General features: G+C 42.8%; 1 protein-coding gene across 2 annotated transcripts in view; it reads left to right on the top strand.

The window, feature by feature from the left end:
* The window catches only part of PDE11A (phosphodiesterase 11A), a 412,306-nt gene extending 390,814 nt beyond the window's left edge, over window positions 1-21,492 (top strand). For both annotated transcript variants that reach the window (XM_030325285.1, XM_030325284.1), the window contains exon 20: window positions 19,652-21,492. In XM_030325285.1, coding sequence (XP_030181145.1) covers window positions 19,652-19,807 — 156 coding nt within the window. In that variant the 3' untranslated portion in view covers window positions 19,808-21,492. The remainder of the gene's footprint in view (window positions 1-19,651) is intronic.
* The last annotated feature ends 916 nt before the right edge of the window (window positions 21,493-22,408 follow it).

The following is a 22,408-nucleotide window of genomic DNA, read 5'->3' as shown; positions in this document are numbered from 1 at the left end:
ACACAAATTTACCCAGAGATACTAGAGTATTGTGATGTGGTCACTTAACGTGAGGTTCATTCCAACCGTAATTTTCATGCCATCCTTTGAAACAGCAGCCTAGAATTCCAATCAATTGACTTGTCATAATTTATTCAGTCATTACCTATTTTTTTCTTTTTTCTAAAAGAGATAATTCTGAAATGAGCACCTTTGTTCAATATTTTATTGACTTATTTGATACTACTAAGTGGGATTAGAAATAATGAAGTTGTACTTCTTAAAAAAAAAATTCCCAAGGACAACAGAATGTGAGAGGAAATAAAATCTCTTCAAATATCGAAAGCTGGAAAGGCAGTAACATCCCAGAATGTCTGCAGACAGAAGTGAGCTGATCTGTCTTTCAGAAGAAGCTCCTGAGAGGCTCAGGACTCAAAGGGATCAAGTAAAGTCAAGAGAAGATACATTAGTTTCCTAGTGTTGTCTAACAAAGTATAACGAATTGGGGGGCGTCCAACAACAGTAAATCTCACAGTTCTGAAAGTGAGAAGTCCGAAATCAAGGTGTGGCAGGGTTGATTCCTTCTGGAGGCTCTGAGAGAAAATCTGTTCCATGCCTCTCTCCTAGCTTCTGGTGGTTGCCAGAAATCCTTGGCATTCCTTAGCTTCTGAATACATCACTCCAGTTTCTGCCTCTGTCTTCACGTGACATTCTCCTGTGTCTCCGTGTCCCTGTGTCTTCACATGACCTTCTGAAAGGACACCAGCCATTGGATTTAGAGCTCATCCAATCCAATATAACTTCATCTTAACTTGATTCCATCTGTGAAGACTTTATTTCCAAAAAAGGTCACATCTCCAGGTACCAGAGTGTCTTTTAGGGGGATACAATCTGATCCACAGCAGTGAGGTTGAGGCATGAGCCTAGAAATAAGCAGAAAGGTTAAAAGTTGGCAAATGGAGTCTCAGCTCTCACTACCTTCACAGCCAGGTAAACCACCCATGCAACCGCTGTCAAGTCAGGAGGCCAGAGAGCTCTTCCCACAGAGCCCTCATTTGGAGAATTCGTGGCTCAAATTAAAAGCCTATTGAATGACTGGCTGGACCCCATGCCCCTGTACCCAGGACACCAGCGGCCAGACATGTCCAGAAGCAGCAAAGTAGGATTCCTTTTTAGAGAAACGGTGGCCTCAGAGAAAAGATCCTCATGTACTTGCACCTAGGATGCTCTCAGTGAAAGAGTCAACTCCCCCCATACGATGCCCTTCAAATGAAGCCCACCGGTCAGCGACAGCCTCTCCTGCCTCTCCTCCCCACTGGGCACAATGCCGTGGATGGTCTCAGTGCCTTGCTCTGAAGTATGCAAACAGGTAAGGGCCACAGTACGTTTCAGGAAAGCCTCCACTGTGATGGAATGGAAGCAAATCAAGAAACACGAAGGCAAAAAGGAATTCAGAATAAACAGTAAATACAAAAAAAAAAAAAGCCAACTTCAAAAAACCCTAATATCTCAATAAGACAAGAAATATGTTCTAAAACGAGACCAAATGCGGGGTTATTATTTTCCAGTTGCCACATCATGATTTTTCTCCCTCCCCTGGACCCTCTACTAAGAAGGGTTCTCCTAACTGTCCCCACTGCCAGCTGCCACCACTCAGACCTTGTCAGGCTCAGCAGCCGCTCTCCCGCTTCACCCCCTCGGTCCGATGTTCCAAATAAACACTGGAGTTACCTTCCTAAAGCAGCTTTGGCTGTGGGTCCTTCAGACCCTCCCTCCCCATCACTGGAGGAAAAACTCTAAGCTGGTACCTTTGACCTCCCTGTGCTCTGGATGTAACTGGCCACCAGCCATTTCCCAAAGTGCTTCTCCACTGACGTTACACATGCGCACGCGCACGTGCATGCACGCTCGCACCCTGTGCCTTTGCTCACACAACTATCACTGCCACATGTACCTTTCCGTCTTCTCCCCCAGAAAACCCTACTGTTACTTTAGGAAGCTGCTCGGATGACAGGCTCCCGGTAAACCCCTCTTTACTCCCAGGAGGTAGATACCGCAGCTCCGGAGGACCCTTTGCATTTTCCTTTATTGGCACATTAGACTTACTTGCGTTCATTGTCTCTGTTACTCAGCAGTCGTGCCCAGCGCATGTTCAGTGCCACCCACCTCCGCTCTGATGCAAGCTGTTACTCAGCTGCTTGGAGCCCCCACGGGACGGCCTGAGCAACACATCCAGGGTACGGGGAAATGGGAAAGAGTGGGTTCCGCTAGGAAGATCTTGCGTTCCCTCCGCATCTGGTGCTTTCGGCGTGCCCTGAAATAACCCGCCATTCCGGAGTTGCCCTGTGGCGGGCGTTAGCATTTCTGTCTTTATTTCACGCCTGAGAAACTAGGGAGGTTATACTTGCTGTTCGCAATCGCCCCAGTGAATTAGGGGGAGTTTCAGCGTATGAGCGGCTGCCTCCTACAAGCAAAGGGAGGGATAAACTATAGAACCATAAAATAATGGAAAAGGAAGAGTAATTCTCCACGTCCTTGACTTAATACGTCGTCTGTAATCTTAGTGCTACAGATGCCCTGACCAGCCAAAAACTAAACAGGAAAGGAGAAAGAGCCACAGAGACCTACAGAGAAGTAAGAGACGGAGGGAAACAGAAATGAGACCTAAGACGAGGCAGGAGATGCTGAGTGTTTTTATAACCATCCTCTTTCAAATCTGCCCTCTACACTCATAAAACCTAAAGCTTGCTATCCTCAGACTTCTTTTTATGGTGATCTCCACAGGTTTGTAGGTTTGACTGAGAGTAACTCCACTCTCTACTTTTTAAACGTCTTTGGCCTTGCAAAGTAACTCTCTTCTTGGAGCAAAGGGAATTGGTGATAGTTAACATCACCCTTTCCAAGAGTCCGAACCAAAGGAGCTGAGGCATGTGGAAATGCTTTGGGAAGAGTAAACATCAAACGTTAAAGCACTCCATACACTGTTACTGCCATTAATATCACGTCTAAGCTTCAGTGGCCTGTGTTGTAAATTTGGATGATAACAGCCAAACTGCCTAGCTCACTAACAACATTCCTGAGCACTTACTGTGTGCCAGGCACCAGACTTTCCCAGCATCACCTGATTTAATCCTCTTAGCGATATCAAGCCAGATACTACTATTGTCCTCTTTTCAGATGTGAAAGCTGAGGCTGGAGAAAAGACACAGATATTAAGTGACAGAGCTTAGATTCTTTCTGCTTCCAAATCTGGGTTCCCGCTCGCTGCCCCTGAGGAGTGTGTGTGCGAGCCTTAACATTACACAAACCTCACGTCCTTAGTGGGTCCACCTTACCTACACAGAAAGGAGATGCTGTTGTGATCCAAAGACACTTGACTAGAAGTGAGCTTGCAGATCATCTACAGGTTGGGAAGGTGAAACCCTGAAAGGTCCCTTGTGACCCAACTTAACAGTGTCAAAGCTGATTTAGACTTTTCCCTTCGGTTATGGTTTGTCCAATACACCCTGCCATCTACGGGGAAAACTGGAAACATATTATCTCAAAGTTCTCAAAGCTATCCTGAAGGGACATAAGTTGAAAAGGAAGTCCACCTGAGTAGTGATGCAGATTGCAAACAAGCAGAAAGCAGATCAAACCAGGGAGTTTGTTTGGAAGGACAGCATGGTGAAGCAAGATGCCTGGGAGAACGGGGGAAATGGAATGAAAAGTCAGCAAACAAGGTAGAAAAGACAGCCCTGAGAGGGCCTGAGAAACTGAACAGAAAATCTGAAGGAAGATAAATGGATAATTTAACAGCCATTCAGTTTTTAAGAAAGACAAAGAACAAGCTACATTGCATCAGAAAAGGCCTAGAAATGATGATGGATGGGGCCCTTCAAATGAGTGGCGAACACAACAGAATCACAGTTGCCTGGACAATTCCCAGCTGAGGGCAAATTTGAGCAACTAAATAAGGATATGAGACTGATACGGATTGAAGAGTTTTTCAAAATCTATTTAATGGCCTGGCAGGGGACATTGATCGCTTCTCAGAGGAAATGTTTGGGATCAATGAGGTAGTCGGCCCTTATCTGTGATGTGGACTGGTGAGTGGGGTGGGGGAGGGGTTATCACACTGTCGAATAATAGACACATGACACTAGGGTGACGTATAATTAAGGTACTGAAATAATTTCTGAAGTGTGGTGGTGAAACACTGAATTATTTTGATCTTCATGTAAGCATTTCTCTTCTTTATCTTTGTACTTATAGGCCTTCTTTCACCATTAACCATCAGGTGGATGACCTGTTATTTAATAATTCTAACACATGATCAAAGGTTGCTGCTCCCTTTATCGGTTCATGATAAAATTTTTGAATAAAATATTTTACTGCCAAAGAGTTTATACACATCCAGTGAACAGAATTCAAAAGGCACAGACGTATTAGAGAAAAGTGATCCTTTCTCACACTTCTGTCTCCCGGTCACCTCCCTCAGGGCCACCACCTTTAACCAACTTTCCCGTATATGCATCTAAAGACAATCTGTAGGAAAGCATAAGTACAGTGGGCTTTACACTGTTTTTATACGTAATGCTCATACACCGTGCTTTCTAATACAGTATGTATGCACACACACTCTGCTCATATATATGTATATACATGTGTGTGTACATGTGTATATATGCATGTGTACATATATGTGAGCATAAGTATGTCTTGCTCCGTGTCTCGTTTTTCACACTTAATATATTTTTGAGATTTTCCTTTTTGGTGCCCATACAGCAGCTGCCTCCATCTTTTTGATGGTCACAGAGTATTAGGTTTTACAGATGGAGAATAAAATATTTGGCCAATAATTACTTAATTATTTAAGGACACTGATGTCATTCCTAATAGTTTCTAATAGTTCATTGTGCAATAAATATCCTTGTGAATGCAACATCTTCACACTTTATTTGTAGGATACGTACTCAGAAGTAGAATTACTGGCCATTTGGTATACAGGCATTTGAAATTTTGATAGATGGCTGCCAACTTTTCCTCTGGAGAGTGTGAACAAACCAATTTATATTCCCACCACCAATATGTGAGATGCCTCTCTCTCCACACCCTTACCAATACACTGTGTTTTCAAACTTCTGGAATTTTGCCAATTTGATACTGTAAATCCTATCTCATTGTAGTTTTTATTTGCATTTTCCATCTCATAAATGAGTCTCATCATATCTTTAGTATAGACTTACTTACTTAGGAGCCATTTGCATTTTTTTCTGTAATCTCTTCATATTTTTCTGTTTTCTTGTAAGCTGATGGTCATTTCTTTTTCATTTGTAAGGGTTCACTATGTATTAGAGAAATATACCTTTATCTGTAGCCAAAGTGGCAAATATTTTTCCCAGGTTGTCATTTACCTTTTCACTTTATTTATGTGATAAAGAAATACATTGATTTTGTGCAGCCAAATTCATGAATCTTTTCTTTTATGGCTTCTGGATTTTATGTCTTATGTAGCATTATTTTCTCATTGTAAAATGAGAAAATTTAAAAACTTTTCTCAGGCCGTCCTTTAGTATTTTATGTATGTTTTATGTGTGTGTGTGTGTGTGTGTGTGTGTGTGTGTATTTGTGTGTGTGTGTCTATATATATATATTTGTGTCTCTGATTCGTCTGGTTGTATTTTATTTTGTTGGATGTAAAGTTTGAGCTCAGGATCCAACTGTAGGTTTTCAGATGGCTCCCCAGTTTTCCCATCAGCTTTGACTAGTCTTTTTCCTTGGGATTTAAAAGGTCACCTACGGGTACCTGGGTGGCTCAGTCAGCTAAGCCTCTGACTTTGGCTTAGGTCATGATCTCACTACCTGTGAGTTCGAGTCCCACATCGGGTTCTCTGCTCTCAGCCTGGAGCCTGCTTCAGTTCCTATCTCCCTCTCTCTCTGCCCCTCCCCAGCTCGTGCTTTCTCTTTGTCTCAAAGATAAATAAAAACATCAATAAAAATAATAATAAAAGGTCACCTCTATCATATACTAAATTCCTTTGAATTTAATTCTATTCTTAGTCTTTCCATTCTATTCTGTCAATCTGTCACCTAGTCATACTACTTTAATTAAATGTTTTAATGAGAAGCCGAGTGTCACCTTCAGCATTAATCTTTCAGTATTTTCTAAGCATTTTTATTTATCTTTCCATAGAAGCTTCAGAATTTAGTTCAAAAACAAATTTAGTTTGTCTTTTTATTTGGGATGCTTATTTAATTGTATTTATTTTTAATCTATTTTTAATGTTTATTTATTTTGAGAGAGAGACAGAGAACAAGCAGGGGAAGGGCAGAGAGAGAGGGAGACACAGAATCTGAAGCAGGCTCTAGGCTCTGAGCTGTCAGCACAGAGCCCAATGCGGGGCTCGAACTCACGAGCTATGAGATCATGACCTGAGCCGAATCGGACGCGTTAATCAACTGAGCCACCCAGGTGCCCCTGGGATGCTTATTTAATTTTAAATGCTCAATGTTTGAAAGGTAGATTACTGTAAAACTCACTAACATTGAAAAGATAAAAAATTGTTGCTCATTAGAAAGTTTCTATTTATAAAATTCTAATGTTCCCATCCTTAAACTGTACCTGAATAATGTAATAAAAAATATTCAGGGTTTTGGTCCTGCCATCCCCACACATACAGACTTTTTCCATATGTTAGCTTTTTGGAAACTTAGCAATGTAATTAAAGAAGAGCCACAATAACATACCCTCAACCAGGCCTTTAAGTGGACAGATTGGCCTCTTCCTTTGGACAAGGAGAAGGCCAGCTAGTGAAACACCATCCTCCTCCTACACTCAGTGGTGTGTGTAAAATACTCCTTTTCTTGTCTTCCTATTCTTTCTCTCCAAAAATCTCACTTTCTTTATTATCTTATAAAATTAGGAAAAAGAAGATTCTCTTACTGTGTGGAGAGAGACCACCAAAGTAAGAGAGGATTTTTGTTCCAAAGATCGTGCATTTCTCATGGATGCTGTGGACCGGTCCTCTGCAGATCTAGGACACTGGGGTGCACAGGCTTTGAGAGCTCCTCCCTGTCTCAAACCTGAGTTTATGTGGTGCTGGGCATGAGAACCACCCTTAAAGCCTCACAAGAAATGTTCCATATTCATGTGCATGATGCTCACTAAGCAGTTCATCAGTACTGATAATTAGTGTTTTGACTCTTTTAAGACTCCTAAATATAAGCTAAAAAATAGAAGAGCAAATGTTACTAGAGTATTCTAGAATCCATTCTTGAAGGCCCCATAGTACCTTTCTCAGAACACCATTCACACCAAGGGCATGGAATTGCAATTCTGTATTTGTACAACCCTCTCCCACGCAGGCACCCCATCCATTATGTTTGGAGAACTCTAGGACTCAAGGTACATGAGAAGCCTACACAAAATGTGTAGTAAACAAATGCTTGTAGCTCAAGAAACTAAAAATGTTTAAATGATCTTTCTTATACATTTGAACTTGGCAAAAAAAAATTAATAGACTTTATATATTTCTGTAAAATCTCAGGTGGCATGGTTTTACCAGAAAACATTCTGGTGCCTGGAGAGGTGGATTGTTACCGTGTGGCTGTGTTTTAGTTACACGTTCCAACCACCTCTTATATGAAGCCCCATTCATCAAAGGCTGTGGCTTCTGGGTCAGCAGCTGTTCCTTCCAAGTCAGATGTTGCCTACACAGTGAACATGATTGATTAGCTACCAATGTGCTCTGAAAACTCAACCAACAGGATAACCTAGGACAGTATCCTAGAGGGGCTCATTATAACAGAAGAGACAGGTTCTCCTTGCTCCCATTTACGCAAGCTGTCTTTGAGCCTGCCTGTTATTTACTACTTAAAACCCTTGTTTTATTTTCCCAGGGCAGGGCAGAGGAGATGAGTCACAGATAAAAGATTCACTGTCTACACTTAATGTTTGGGAGGTGGTGTTTCTTCATTCCCCAGTGAAGCTGTCTCCCTCCTGTGGATTGGTCCTGAGACAGTGTCCCGAACACCAGAACAAGAGTCACTCTAGTCTCCTGACACTGCAGTTAGGTGAAAGAGACACTTGTCTATACCAGCGTCCCAGTGAGGTCCCTCGTGGGAAGATACCATGGACTTTGTCCTCAGGCAGGCCACCACTGACATCCCAGCTCTGCTGTATTTTCACCATGTACACTTTGGCTCCTTTAATTTAATTTCCCCAGTCAAAGGTTCCTCATCTGTCAAAACAGGATCCACAACACCAATCTCACAGTGCTGTTGTGACATTTAATCAGCCCACGTATTGGGGAAGTCCTCGTGTGGAGCCTGGAGCATGGGACACATTCAGTACCCAGGGGTTTGTTCATTTTGGCAAGATGGTCTTACTGTCTGTCCCAGCAGGCAGATGGACAGCACACAGAATAGATTCAGCCCACAGACATGTTTCATTCAGTTAAACACTGTTTTTAAAACTATAAAATGTTGGGGTGCCTGGGTGGCTCAGTCGGTTAAGCGTCCGACTTCGGCTCAGGTCATGATCTTGTGGTTCGTGGGTTCGAGCCCTGCGTTGGGCTCTGTGCTGACAGCTGACAGCTCAGGGCCTGGAGCCTGCTTTTGGTTCTGTGTCTCCCTCTCTCTCTGCCCCTCCCCCACTTGCACTCTGTCTCTCTCTCTCTCTCAAAAATAAACAAACATAAAAAAATTTTTTTAAAAACTGTAAAACATCCCATTTGCCATTGGCCTCACCCTCCAACTGTCTCGTGAAGCCCATTTCTCTCATTAACGGTCCTGGCCTGGCCCTGTAGATGTTTAAGACTCTTGCCCTATATAATGGAAATAACAATGCTGTTAGTCCAAGGAGACTAAAATTCCTGCCTCATTAATTCAGAATGTTAATGTCATTTGTAAATACCATTTTCCACAAAGGAATCCCTTGAGCATATAAGTAAAATAAGCAAAACAAGTAACCTGAGAGGTCAGGAAGGAAACGACAGAAAAGGGAAGAAAAGAGAGAGGGAAAATTGCATCACGCATTTTTGCATTGTCATTTTTACAGGTACCTGCCTCACACCTTGGAAAGAAAAGGATCTCTTTCTAAGTTATTACTAGTACTGTAATTAGCTCTCAGGATATTAGACGTCAATGCTACAAACATCAGTGTTATCACTTGGCCAGACTGTGCCCTTAGGATTCTGATTACAGATCTGAATCATTCGTACATTGGATCCTAACGAGCTCACATGCCCTCATACTAAGCATTACCTCTGTGGGTCTATCATCTTTACTGCTATTCGGGTAACTGCCTCACATTATTTAGGTTTTAAGATCTCAAATATCACTAAAAATTTTTCAGAAAGATCTGACAATATTTTTTGGCATTTGCAAAATTTGGACACAGCCAACCTGTTACTGCTGAATAATAACAGATCTACAGAGTAGGTATCACATATATAGAAAAAGATTTTCCAAATGGAAAAAACATCTCACCCAACATGACAAACATGGAGTAATATTGAACTTCCATTAAGGAGGGAGTAACAGCTAGTTGCTGTTTGTCCTTTCTGTCAGAGCTTACCTGGTCCACAGGGAAAATGCAGGCTGTCTGGATGCCGCCTCCCAATTCCTTTGAGTATTCCTTCCTTGGAAGCTGAAATTCCATAGGCCTGCTGACTTTGCCACCAGAGAGAGTTGGCATCTACTGTTAGCATTTTCTGAGTCCCCATAACATGGCAGGCTAAGAATGACCAACCTTTTAAAGAGTCTCTTTGGCAGACTCTGGGCGTTCAAAGAGAATGGAGATGACTGCTAGCTGATCTCTGGCACTCATTAATTTGGGTAAAGAGTACTGCCCAGTGAGTGTCAGCAGCAACTTTGTGTCCTGAGGAAGCTGAGACTTCCTTATGCCAGCCACCAGTTCAAAGTCTGATAGGGGGTTTCAATCTCAGGTTATTTCTGGGGGCAAAAGTCATAAGGCTAGAGCCCTTTGAAGACTATTGCATTCTAGCCTGGAAGAACCCAGTAGGACACAGTGCCTGGCATAGGTATGTGTATAACATATGTACATGGTTATCATTAACTTTCTTAACTTTCTGACTTGAGCAAATTACACACTAAAGATTTATTTTAAAGCTGGTATCATTTTTTTTAATGTTTATTTATTTTTGAGAGAAAGAGAGAGACAGAGCATGAGAGGGCGGGGGGAGCCAGAGAGAGAGGGAGGCACAGAATCTGAAACAGGCTCCAGGCTCTGAGCTGTCAGCACAGAGCCCGACGCGGGGCTCGAACTCACAAACCGTGAGATCATGACCTGAGCCGAAGTCAGTTGATTAACCGACTGAGCCACCCAGGCGCCCCTAAAGCTGGTATCTTTAATGTGAAGGTTTAAAAACATTTATTCAAAGTAGTCCTGGCTTGCTTCTGTGTTCACCATCATTGTTTGATTATTTGTTTTTCAAAGCAAGTTTTAAAAACTGCTGGAAGCCTCCTTTGGCAGTTAATACATTATCTTAAGCAATTTAATGCAAATTAATTTTTACACAACCTTGAGTTTCAGAGGCCATTGAACTGGGGAGGGAAGGAGTGGGGTTTAGGAGGAATCTGTTTGCTGCCTCCCATCTGGACCCCACAGCCAGCTCCATCTGCTCTCACATGTAGTAACTAACACTTCGGCGACTCCCCTGCCAAACATACCATGCGGAGTTCGGCTTATGATTTTCTACTCGGGAAAACGTTAAAATGCATAGAAAGATGTGAACTGCAGGTTTTCTAGAAAACTTGATGGGCTTATTTTGGCATTTCAAAACTCTGCTTTCGTAGCATAACCCAAGCTTTTCCTTGGGTTTTCTGAGGTGTTTTCTCTCTCTCTCTCTCTCTCTCTCTCTCTCTCTCTCTCTCTTCTGTTTTGTTCCTAGATTTTATTCTCTTCTAATACCATAATTCTCTTTTCAGGTAGGGTCCTTCCAGCACAGTCAAATCAAATGGAAGCCACTGAAAGGCTCAGGGTAGAGAGTGATGAGCTGGGATCTGTGGCTACAATGTGGGCAGTTAATTGGACAGGAGGAAGGGGAGGGCAGGCAGCCAGGTGAGAGCCGTTGAGAAGATGATGGTGATCTAAACCAGGGTTGTAGACATGGCAAGAGACTGACACACAACGACACTTTGGGCACAGGGTTGACAGGACTCGGTGACCATTTGGATGTGGGGGGAAGAGGGAGATGTCATGGATGACCCATAGATTTCCGTCTTGAGCAGTTAGGTGGAGGTGACGATGCTCAGCTCTCTGACACAGTAAACCGAACAGCAAAGGAAGGTTTGGAGGAAGGCGATGAGTTCAGTTCTGGACAAAGAGTTCACTGCCTCTGACCCTTGCAACATGATAGAAGAGTAGGAGGCTGGCAAAGCCAAACACGATTCTTAGCCAACTGCCGCAGTGCAGCCCGGCATGTAAAATTCAGGAATGTGTCAGGTTAAATCATGAATAATCTTAACCTTTGGGGGCCCAGAAAGGTAGCGGCTGAACAACTGAAGAGTGTGGATTTGCTCCCACAATTGGCCACTTCTTTCCGAAGTCACATACCTTAAGGAGAAGCCTCCTTTGTTCCTCCTGAGACGCTCTTTGCACGTGTGACCATCCAGGCACATGAATTCAAGGGAATCTCAGGGCCTGCCACCACTTGCGTGCTCTCTTGCCCTTCCTGTTGAGAAGGTCTGAGCATGATGACACCAGCTGGTCATATCACCAGTGGTTTTCCATTTCAAAACACCAACCCCAAATGGGCTTTTGGACATTTTCACTCAGAAAGTAAATAATCATGGTAGTAAAGTGATCATATCTTCATGACAGGGATATCACCTCAGATAGTCAAGATGGGCTCCAAGTCTAATTTTATATTTTATCAAAAATTGATATTAAAGAAATCCTTTAAATTCATTGTTTTCTACCATGTATTGTACTCCTTAGTTTCTGAATATTTCTCTTGGGTAAGGTGGAGATGGGGGAAGGCAGAAAATACTAACTCTTAGTGCCAGCACTCTGAATATATACAATTCGACCACAGGACGTGAAAACATCTCTCTTTGGCCTTTCAAAAAAATAAATGAAGAGTCAGCTCAGGTAACTCCCTCAAAGTTTTGAAAAGGTACTAATGACATAGTTGGACATTTTCAAATTCAAAGACAAATGTGGTTTTAATTTGCTGGTGTTCCTTTATGCTCCCCGCCCCCTTCCAGCAACAGAGTATAGGAGTAGTGACCTGTTCTAAGAATGTGGCTTTCTCTTTGTTTATTCCCTTGTCCCCCATGTGCCCCACCTATCCAGCAGTTGGGTTCTAAGAAGGGATTGTGGTCAAGAATAAGCACACACTGGGCCAGATGATAGCAGACGTGGATCATGATGGCTGAGGGAAAACAGGGCCAGAATCTGACTCCCAGCAGCTTGGCAAGCTGATAAAAACATGGTCCCAGGAATAATGGTAATAAGAGAAAATACTATATTCATTTCCCAAGAGGGTCATTCTGGGTTTGTTTTTACAGCAGGATTCTGTAGCAGGTCAGAATGTCCTGACCCTGCTCTCAGCCACTGGCCGCTCTCCTAGACTCACCCCTTCTTCCTGCCACTGCTCTGTGGGCAGAGAGGGAAGACTCTTGTTCCCTGGAGTCACTGTGGTAGGAACTAGAGTTACAAAGATAAAAGGCCTTATTTCCACTCTCCATGGGAGGTCATGGGAGAGTACTCAAAACAGCTATTTAAAACCAGTGATAAGGGATTTCCACTGCTGGCCATGATAGAGTGACAGGGGGGAAACCATGGAGCAGATTAAGTTCTACAGACAGTGGAAACAGGCAGCATGCAGCACAATATGGAGATTCCTGAGAGAGGGGAACGAATGGAGTGAGCCCTACGATGATCTTAGCTTACTCCTTACTACTGGAGACAGCTTCCAGGCGACAGCACAGGGAGAGAATCCCAGCCAGGGCCCAGTGGGCTCACGGAGTTGAGGAGGCAGAGCCAGGGGCCTGTGGAGCCCCAGGGGCTGGAGTTCCCAGGGAAGAGGACAAGAGAAGAGATAGTCACACGAGAGAGAGTTCCAGAGATCTGCAGAGCACCCCTATGAGTCTTCAGCGCTGTTCACTACATGCATGCGGGGAAACTGCTGAGGCTGAGGAAAGAACAGCAAAAGGGAGCAAGTGGAATAATCCTCAGAGCTCCCACAGGCTGGGGAATCGTCCATGCTCCCCCAGGCAGAATATTAAAGAAAAACGTTGAAATATATGAGGTACTGGGTCCGGTTCTCAGAAGGTTATTGTCTCAGTAGTGGACCCAAATTAACCCGACTAAAGGCTGCTCTGGACCTACCTAGCAAAGCTTAAAAGCAAACCTCAGAGGACCAAATAATTTCCAAGTAACCTAACTGCATTCCAGAACAAAACTGAAAAATGTTTGAAGAAATGCAAACATAAATAAATAGATAAGCAAATAAAAATCCATCACCCAACAACATAAAATTCACCATGCCTAATATCCAATCAAGATTACCAGGCATGCAAAGAAGCAAGAAAACTTGGCCTGTAATAATGAGAAAAACCAATCCATACAGACTCAGAAATGATACAGATCATAGAATTGATAGAGAAGGACATTAAGACACTTATTATGTTTTATATGTTCAAAGGGTAGAGGAAAGACCAAGCATGATAATCACAGTCATGGAAGATATAAAAAAATGCCCAACTCAAACTTCTAGAAATGAAAACTACAGTTTTTCAGAGGAAAACTACAAGAAATGGGATTCACAGCAGATTAAGTTCTGCAGAAGAAACACTCAGTGTCATAACAATAGAAAATTAGAATTTGGTCCCTCTCCTCTCTATACTCCAGGTACTAATTTCTACAGAGTACCCTTGTGCTCACTCAAGCATCATAATAATGTTCCACAAAATTTTGACTTCACTCTGTCTCTGAAAGAAACATCTGAAATGATAGGAAAATCAACTTAATTATACACATACACACATATACATTATACATATGTATAAAGTATCATATGTATACATATATAATATGCATATGTATATATTTTTTATATGTGCTTACATATACATAAAATGTTTCGCTTTTAATGTTTGTTTATTTTGAGAGAGAGAGAGAGTGCCTGTGTACACATTGGGAAGGGGCAGAGAGAGAAAGAGAGAGAGAATCCCAAGCAGGCTCCACACTGTTGGCACAGAGCCCAACGTGGGGCTCAAACTCAGAGAGTGCAAGATCTTGACCTGAGCCGAAATCAAGAGTTGGATGCAACTGACCCACTCAGGCAACCGCATAAAACATTTCTTTTCCTTTTTTTTTTTTCTTCTTTTTTTTTTTTTTTTTTTGTTCAAGTTAGTTAACATACAGTGTAGTCTTAGCTTCAGGAGTAGAACCCAGTGATTCATCTCTTATATATGACACCCAGTGCTCATCCCGAAAAGTGTCCTCCTTAATGCCCATCACCCATTTAACCCATCCCACCACCCACCTCTCCTCCAGCAACTCTCAGTTTGTTCTCTGTATTTAAGAATCTCTTATGTTTTGCCTCCCTCTCTGTTTGTAACTTATTCTTCCCTTCCCCTATGTTCATCTGTTGAGTTTCTCAAATTTGACATGAGTATTGTCTTTCTCTGCCTGACTTATTTCCCATAGCATAATACCCTCCAGTACCATCCACATTATTACAAATGGCAAGATTTCATTCTTTTTCATCACAGAGTAGTATTCCTGTGTGTGTGTGTGTGTGTGTGTGTGTGTACCACATCTTCTTAATCCATTCATCAGTTGATGGATATTTGGGCTCTTTCCACAATTTGGCTATTGTTGATAGTGCTGCTACAAACACTGGGGTGTGTATGCCCCTTCAAGTCAGCATTCAAATCAGCATTGTTATATCCTTTGGATAAATTCCTAGTAATGTAATTGCTGGGTCATAGGATAGTTCTATTTTTAATTTTTTGAGGAACCTCCATACAGTTTTCCAGAGTGGCTGCACCAGCTTGCATTCCCACCAACACTGCAAAAAGGTTCCCCTTTCTCCACATCCTCCCCAACATCTGTTGTGGCCTGAGTTGTTAATGTTAGCCATTCTGACAGGTGTGAGGTGGTATCTCATTGTGGTTTTGATTTGTATTTCCCTGATGATGAGTGATGTTGAGCATCTTTTCATGTGTCTGTTTGCCATCTGGATATTTTCTTTAAAAAATGTCATGTCTTCTGCCCATTTCTTCAGTGGATTATTTGGTTTTTTGGGTGTTGAGTTTGATAAGTTCTTTATAGATTTTGGATACTAACCCTTTATCTGATATGCCGTTTGCAAATATCTTCTTCCATTCTGTCAGTTGCCTTTTAGTTTTGTTGATTGTTTCCTATGCTGTGCAGAAGCTTTTTATCTTAATGAGGTCCCAATAGTTCAGTTTTGCTTTTGTTTCCCTTGCCTCCGGAGACATGTCAAGTAAGAAGTTGCTGCAGCTGAGGTCAAAAGTTGCTGCCTGTTTTCTCCTGTAGGATTTTGATGGTTTCCTGTCTCACATTTACATCTTTCATCCATCTTTAATTTCTTTTTGTGTATGGTGTAAGAAAGTGGTCCAGTTTCATTCTTCTGCATGTTGCTATCCAGTTCTCCCAGCACCATTTGCTAAAGTGACTGTCTTTTTTTCCATTGGATACTCTTTCCTGCTTTGTCGAAGATAAGTCGGCCATATATTTATGGGTCCATTTGTGGGTTCTCTATTCTATTCCATTGATCTATGTGCCTGTTTTTGTGCCAATACCATACTGTCTTGATGATTACAGCTTTGTAGTACAGGCTAAAGTCTGGGATTGTGATGCCTCCAGCTTTGGTTTTCTTTTTCTTTTTTAATGTTTATTTTTGAGAGAGACAGACAGAGCATGAGTGGGGGAGGAGCTGAGAGAGAGGGAGACACAGAATCTGAAGCAGTCTCCAGGCTCTGAGCTGTCAGCACAGAACCCAACATGGGGCTCAAACTCATGGAGTGCGCGAGATCATGACCTAAGCCGAAGTCGGACACTTAACCAACTGAGCTACCCAGATGCCCCATTGGTTTTCTTTTTCAACATTACTTTGGTTACCCAGGGGCTTTTGTGGTTTCATACAAATTTTAGGATTGTTTATTCTAGCTCTGAGAAGAATGCTCGTGTTACTTTGATAGTGTTTGCATTGAATGTGTAGATTTCTTTGGGTATTATCAACATTTTGACAATATTTGTTCTTCCAATCCATGAGCATGGAATGTTTTCCCATTTCTTTGTGGCTTCAATTTCTTTCATAAGCTCTCTATAGTTTTCAGCATACAGATCTTTTATGTCTTTGGTTAGGTTTATTCCTAGGTATTTTATGGGTTTGGGTGCAATTATAAATAGGATTGATCCCTTGCTTTCTTTTTCTGCTGACTCATTATCAGTGTATAGAAATATACCCAATGCCTGTATATTGATTTTATATCCTGTGACTTTGCTGAATTCGTTTATCAGCTCGAGCGGTTTTTTGGTGGAGTCTGTTGGGTTTTCCATGTGGAGTATCATGTCATCTGCGAGGAGTGAAAGTTTGACTACTTCTTTGCCAATTTGGATGCCTTTCATTTCATTTGCTTGTCTGCTGAGGCTAAGACTTCCAACACTATGTAGACAACTGTGGTGAGAGTGGACATCCCTGTCGTGTTCCTGACCGTAGGGGAAAATTCTTCATTTTTCCCCATTGAGGATGATACTAGCTGTGGGCCTTTCATAAATGGCTTCCACATAAAATGGTTCTTGAAGGATACACTAAGTTTGGTTGTCTCTAGGGAAAGAAACTAAATGTCTGGGGGCAGGGGGTGAAGGGATATTTTACACTGTACCTTTTGTACCCTTTGTATCCATTGGACTATGTGAACATATCACTTACTCAAAACATAAATAAAATGTGGAATAAACCCTACATGCTGGGCACCCTACATTAATGTGAATGGAATCATGAAGAAAGTGGGGTCCCTCAGCCACTTAGGTGACTAGATGCCCAGGGCTGTCCCAGGCAAGTAAGTACCCAAGGTGTCTGTGGTGGGCCAGGCAGAGTGGACGTGAGTTTGGGAGCCCCCGTGATAGCCATATAGTTGCCCCAAGGATAATAAGCATCACATCCCAAGTTGGGTTTTTAGGTCAGTCTCAACGCTGACCTACACTTGGAGCAGCACATGAGTCATCAGTCCTACCCTGCTCAAGTACATTCTGGCTTCAAGGACCATTAGGTAGAAGTTACAGGGATATAGATTTCACTTCAATATAAGAACAACATTCCAAAATCAGAACAACCTGGGAGGTAGTTAGTTCACTGCCTGTGGGCATGTTTAAACACTGCAATGGTCACACTGCAGGGATGCCACAGGAGAGATTCAGCATCCGTGGCTGATGGCACCATGTACATCTACATAACTAACGTACATAACCTTTCTAGTTGCTCTGCATGTATATGGAGACTGAGCAGACAGGTGATAAGTGTCCCCTTTCTCTTTTGCTAAGTGATGAGGGAGTCAAACGAGACAGATGTTAGCATTTGCACAGAACTCATCAGGTGTCACTTGCTGATGAGAAGTTTGTAGGAATATCCATATCTTTCTCAATAGTGGGAGCAATTATCTTACTGATGGCACAGGATGGGATTTTTGCTACTTTTGCCTAGACCCAGCACCTGCCAGAGGAAAGTGACATTCTAGTATAGCAATTCTGTGTTTAATTAAAGAGAATATGAAATAAAGGGAAGGAAGAATTCTGAGAAATATGTACCTCCCCAAAAGTTTGGAGTTTTTTGTTTTGTTTTGTTTTTATTCACCACAAAGGAAGCAAGAGGGAGAACAAAGAGCTAGATAAAGGAAAGAAATGTCTGTTTGGGGCTAAGCCAAATAAACTTAAATGGTTTAAGGAATAAATTGGTGGAGTAATTCGAATCATGGGCAGGTGCTATGAATGTAATTTAGTAAATGCTCGGGAACCTGCCAAGGAAGAGAAAAATGTGTTGCTTTTGAGATCATTTCCCAGCAGCTTCATAAAAGAAAACTGATTACAGGAATTTAATAAGTAAAACAGAGCCAGAAATTTAGTAATCAAATGAGTTTTTAATTACATTTCAGGCAGAAAAAAATTCCAATTTGTGCTCCTGGGATTAAAAAAAAAATAAGTTCTAGAGAAAAGCTTTTGTAGCAGGAAAATAATATAAACACTAATTTCCATAGGAATTATAGTAGTCAGTTTAATTAAAAGGCTCGATCAGAGTGACGAGGAGCCAGTGCCAAACTATACTAAATAAAACCATGGCATTCGTTGCTACCTTACACTATCATCCAAATAAAAACACTGTGCAATGAATAGAAAACAGTCACCTGCATGTTTCTCAATAAAGAGGATTTTGATCACTACCTGAATTTTATTTTCATATATGAAATATTTTCATATTTCACTAATACATCTGACTTGAAATTAAATGTTGGTTGGTGAGATAAATGTCACTCTTGAGGAATATGCTCTAAGAGACATCAGTGTGAAGGGTCACCACTTCGGCCAGGTTGGAGGGCTCACAGCTCAGTAGCGTCCCTGGTCACCTCTAGTGACGCCCTCAACATGAAGGGCTGTTCTTTGTTGGGAGGCTTTGCTATCAACCACCCCCTAACCACAGGCCCTGCTTGGAGAAGGTTGTTCAGGAGGTGTGCTGACATTGCAGTGGATTTGTTCCCCTTGGGATGAATGCGCCACACCTGCAAGTGTCTACAAGGACCAAGGGTATGATCTGTGGCCACAGAACACAGACCCAAGGCACAAAGTGGGAGCATTCCCTTTCCGTGGGCTAATACCGGCACAACTCCATGACCCTTGCTTTAGTCATTGCTCTGTTCCACGACAGCGGTTGGAAAATTATACTATTAGGGAGTAGGGGACTCTTTTTCAAAGACAACAAAATTAAGTAAAAAAGAAAACATTTAGGAGAGTCTCCTGCAAATAAGCCCCTGGATTCTTGGCCTCTGGCCTCTGCCTGTGTGTCCCCCTCCATCCCCTCGCTGCAGCCCAACCCCTCTCTTCCCCACTCCTTTTTCTCTTGTCTCGCGTCCGTCTTCATACATGTTCACATGCCAGTCTGTTCATTTAGCACAGCTCCCAGATCCTTAGCTTGAAAAATGAGCACCTTCTCTTCTCTTGGGATGTTATCTGGCCTTTCTTATTCAGGTGAGTCCACCCAGAACCCTCCCCTCCTCCGTGGTGAAGCCAATGGTAGGTGTATCTTAGTACAGCTTTAAGTTAATGGTCTGTTGAGATCTGGAGTGTCCAGAGCAGGCAACAATATACATAAGTAGGCATGTGTGAGCTGAGTATTTTGTGTCCTGTCTTGTCTGGATATAGATTTAGAACAGGATCATAATCTAATGGGCTAGCACTCTGGGAGTAGTACACAGCCACCCTGTCTTATTTTTTTCATTTTCTGCACAGGCTCTATTAATGCAGCACGATGGTGTTACATGCATGTTTACTTCTTGCCAATAGCTCGGGTTTACCAAAATAATCATCACATTTCATTTCTTGCAGCCAGTGTCCGTTCTCCTCACAAGGGAAAGCTAGAAAACCATGTCAGTGACTCGGGTTCCTCTCTCCTCCACCTTTTTTTTTGTTTTATTTCAGGCGTTGGTGAAGGTCAACGTGAAACTGAAGCCCATGCTGGACTCGGTGGCAGCGAACAGAAGTAAGTGGGAAGAGCTGCACCAGAAAAGGCTGCTGGTGCCGGCCGCCTCACCCTCGTCTGCCAGCGTCGTGGCCGCTGGGGAAGACAGAAACTAACCCTCCAGCTTAGCTGCCGCTGCAAAATGACTGCATCCTGAAGGGCCAGCTTCGGGCCAGCCCACGTCATCCTTTTGTTCCTTTAAGCTCTGGCAGAGTCTCTTGGTTTGCACCGGGAAGCACGCCTGGGCTTCCACCTTTAAGTGTGGTCCGCGGAGGAGAGTGCGACGGGAAGGACAGAGGAGGTGGGGAGGGAGCCCGGCCCGGGACGCTCAGCTTCCCCACGAGCACACGAGCACACGTGGGGGAGGTGCTGGGCAGAGGACCCCGCACCTGGCAGAGGACAGCCGGCCCTGCTCATGCCGAGCCCAGTGGCCGACGGAGCCCAGAGCAGGGAACGCGCCATTAGCGCTGCTTCACTTTGTATCCAGCTCTTCTATTTGTTACAAGCCAAGCAATGCCTGCCTTTGCATCCTCTCCTGAGTGCCCTTTTGTGCCACACTGTTCCAAGAAGCCCAGTTTGTATCCTGTAGAGGTATTTTATTTTTATCCTAAAGCTTCTTAATGATGGATTAGAGCCTTTAGAATTGCCTACCTAAAAAATAAACCATAGCATCCTTACCAATACTGGTCAGTCCTAGTTTTCCCCTAAAAAGGCCCATAGTAGGAAGATAACAAATGCGTTTGTTTGTGTGACTGGTATTTATACACGATTGGTAACACTGCATTGGGATTGCGGCCCCCTTTTCCACTTTTTTAAAATTCACCCTTTGTTGTAGACCAAGTCTTCTCCCAGAAGGAATGGATTAATAGGCTTTAATTAAAGGAGGGATGAAAGGAAGTCCACAGCTGGATTCACCGCAAGTGACCCATGAACACTTAGGAACTATTTCCAATCGCGAAGACATTTTACAGGCCACAGCAGAGCCGCGGAGAATAATCACAGACTACCTTGAGTTCTCTTAGGGATTGGTTTTTATACACCATTGAAAGCTCCTACTGATACCAACCCAAAGCCAAATGTGGTGGTTGCCAATTTTTTTATTTTTCCTTAAGTATAAGAAAGAAATAACAGTCTGGCCAGGGGACAAATATGCTCTAGGAGGCTAGGTTTATAATAATAAACTGTATTAAATCGATGCAATGACTAGAAAACTGCTTTGCTCCCCATTTGACCTGAGAGATTGAGGACCTGGTTTGACTTGTCCAAAGAATGCTGGACTAGAAGCTAGACCTACGACTCTGGCTTTGGCACCAGTTATGGGGTGACTTTGGACAAAACACCTAACTTGTCCAGCCTGTTTCCTCAGTTGCTGAATGAGATTACATTAGGAAGTGATTTGCAAACATGTTTAACCTTAGAACTCTTTGTTCAAATAAATCTTACAAGGAATCTCTGAGATATAAAACATCTAAGAGCCGAAATTCTCGGTTTGAAGCCAGGTTGGGAGACCCAGAACCTGCAAATTCTCCTCTTTGGTTACAGACATGGTGGTCCGTAAAGGAGCTCCGAGGAGTTGGACATCCCTGGACTAGATGAATGGTGAAGTCCATTCCAGCTCTGAAAAATCTAAAGTTCACAAATCATTTTTGTTCTTATGGTTACTAGTCAGTATCAGTTATTAACTTGACTACTCAAATATTAAGGAAATAGGGGCCAAGTTACACAAGGAGTATTATTTCCCTGGCACATAGTAGACAGTCCAAAAATGTTTTAAGAATGGGTAAATGAAAGGGGCACCTGGGTGGCTCAGTTGGTTGAGCATCCAACTTCGGCTCAGGACACAATCTCACGGTTTGTGGGTTCGAGCCTCACGTTGGGCTCTGTGCTGACAGCTCAGAGCCTGGAGCCCGCTTCGGATTCTGTGTCTCCCCTCTCTCTGTGCCCCTCTCTCTGTCTCTCAAAAGTGAATAAAGGTTTTTAAAAAATTAAAAAAAAAAAAAAAAAAGAATGGGCAAAGGAAGGTTCCAAAACCAAAGAGAGGGAAGAACAGGTATCTATCTGTAGGGAAGACATAAGATTTGATGCGGCAAGAAACAAAGTCAAAGAAAATTATAAACCAGGCAAAGAGGGGGGGAAAAAGAGGAAGATGAGGATGAGAAGCAAAAGACACCCAAAAAAGAAAAGACAGAGACTGAGGCAGATGGTAAGAGAACTGCCAAAGGCCAGGTAAACATCAATCCAAACAAAGAAAAATGGTGCTTCTAACCCCAAAAAGGAGGATACAGAATCCTGTCATCAATTGCTTAGAAAAGAGAGTTATTTGAGCAGGGAGGGGTTTGACAAAAGAGAGGAGGGAGTGGGAACCTAAAAATTCATGTTCCTGGCCACCATTTACAGCTGTCTCTGCAGCAAAGACTGGAGAATCTAGAGGAAAAAAACGAGTGTAGGAAAAAGTGCCTTCACAGAGCAGGTAAGAGGAGGCTGCTCAGATTTATGGATTTTATTAAGCCAGTTTTCTGAATCGCTCTGCTCTAAAGGAAAATAGCTTCTGCCCGGCTGTCTCCCCTCCTTCAGGTGAGGAACAAAGAGGGGGTGGAGTTGGGGACAGATCTGGGTCGTGTGTCTGCAGCTCAGAAGCACTGCAGGTGTTTCCAGCTATTATGGCACACCATGTTTATATCACAAACGGGAATTGAAAATCAGCCCATGTGAAGCAG

Source organism: Lynx canadensis, chromosome C1 (genome assembly GCF_007474595.2).
Source record: "Lynx canadensis isolate LIC74 chromosome C1, mLynCan4.pri.v2, whole genome shotgun sequence".
Taxonomy (NCBI): domain Eukaryota; kingdom Metazoa; phylum Chordata; class Mammalia; order Carnivora; family Felidae; genus Lynx; species Lynx canadensis.
The sequence above is the reverse complement of the archived record's forward strand: the minus strand, read 5'-3'. Positions and strand labels throughout refer to the sequence as shown.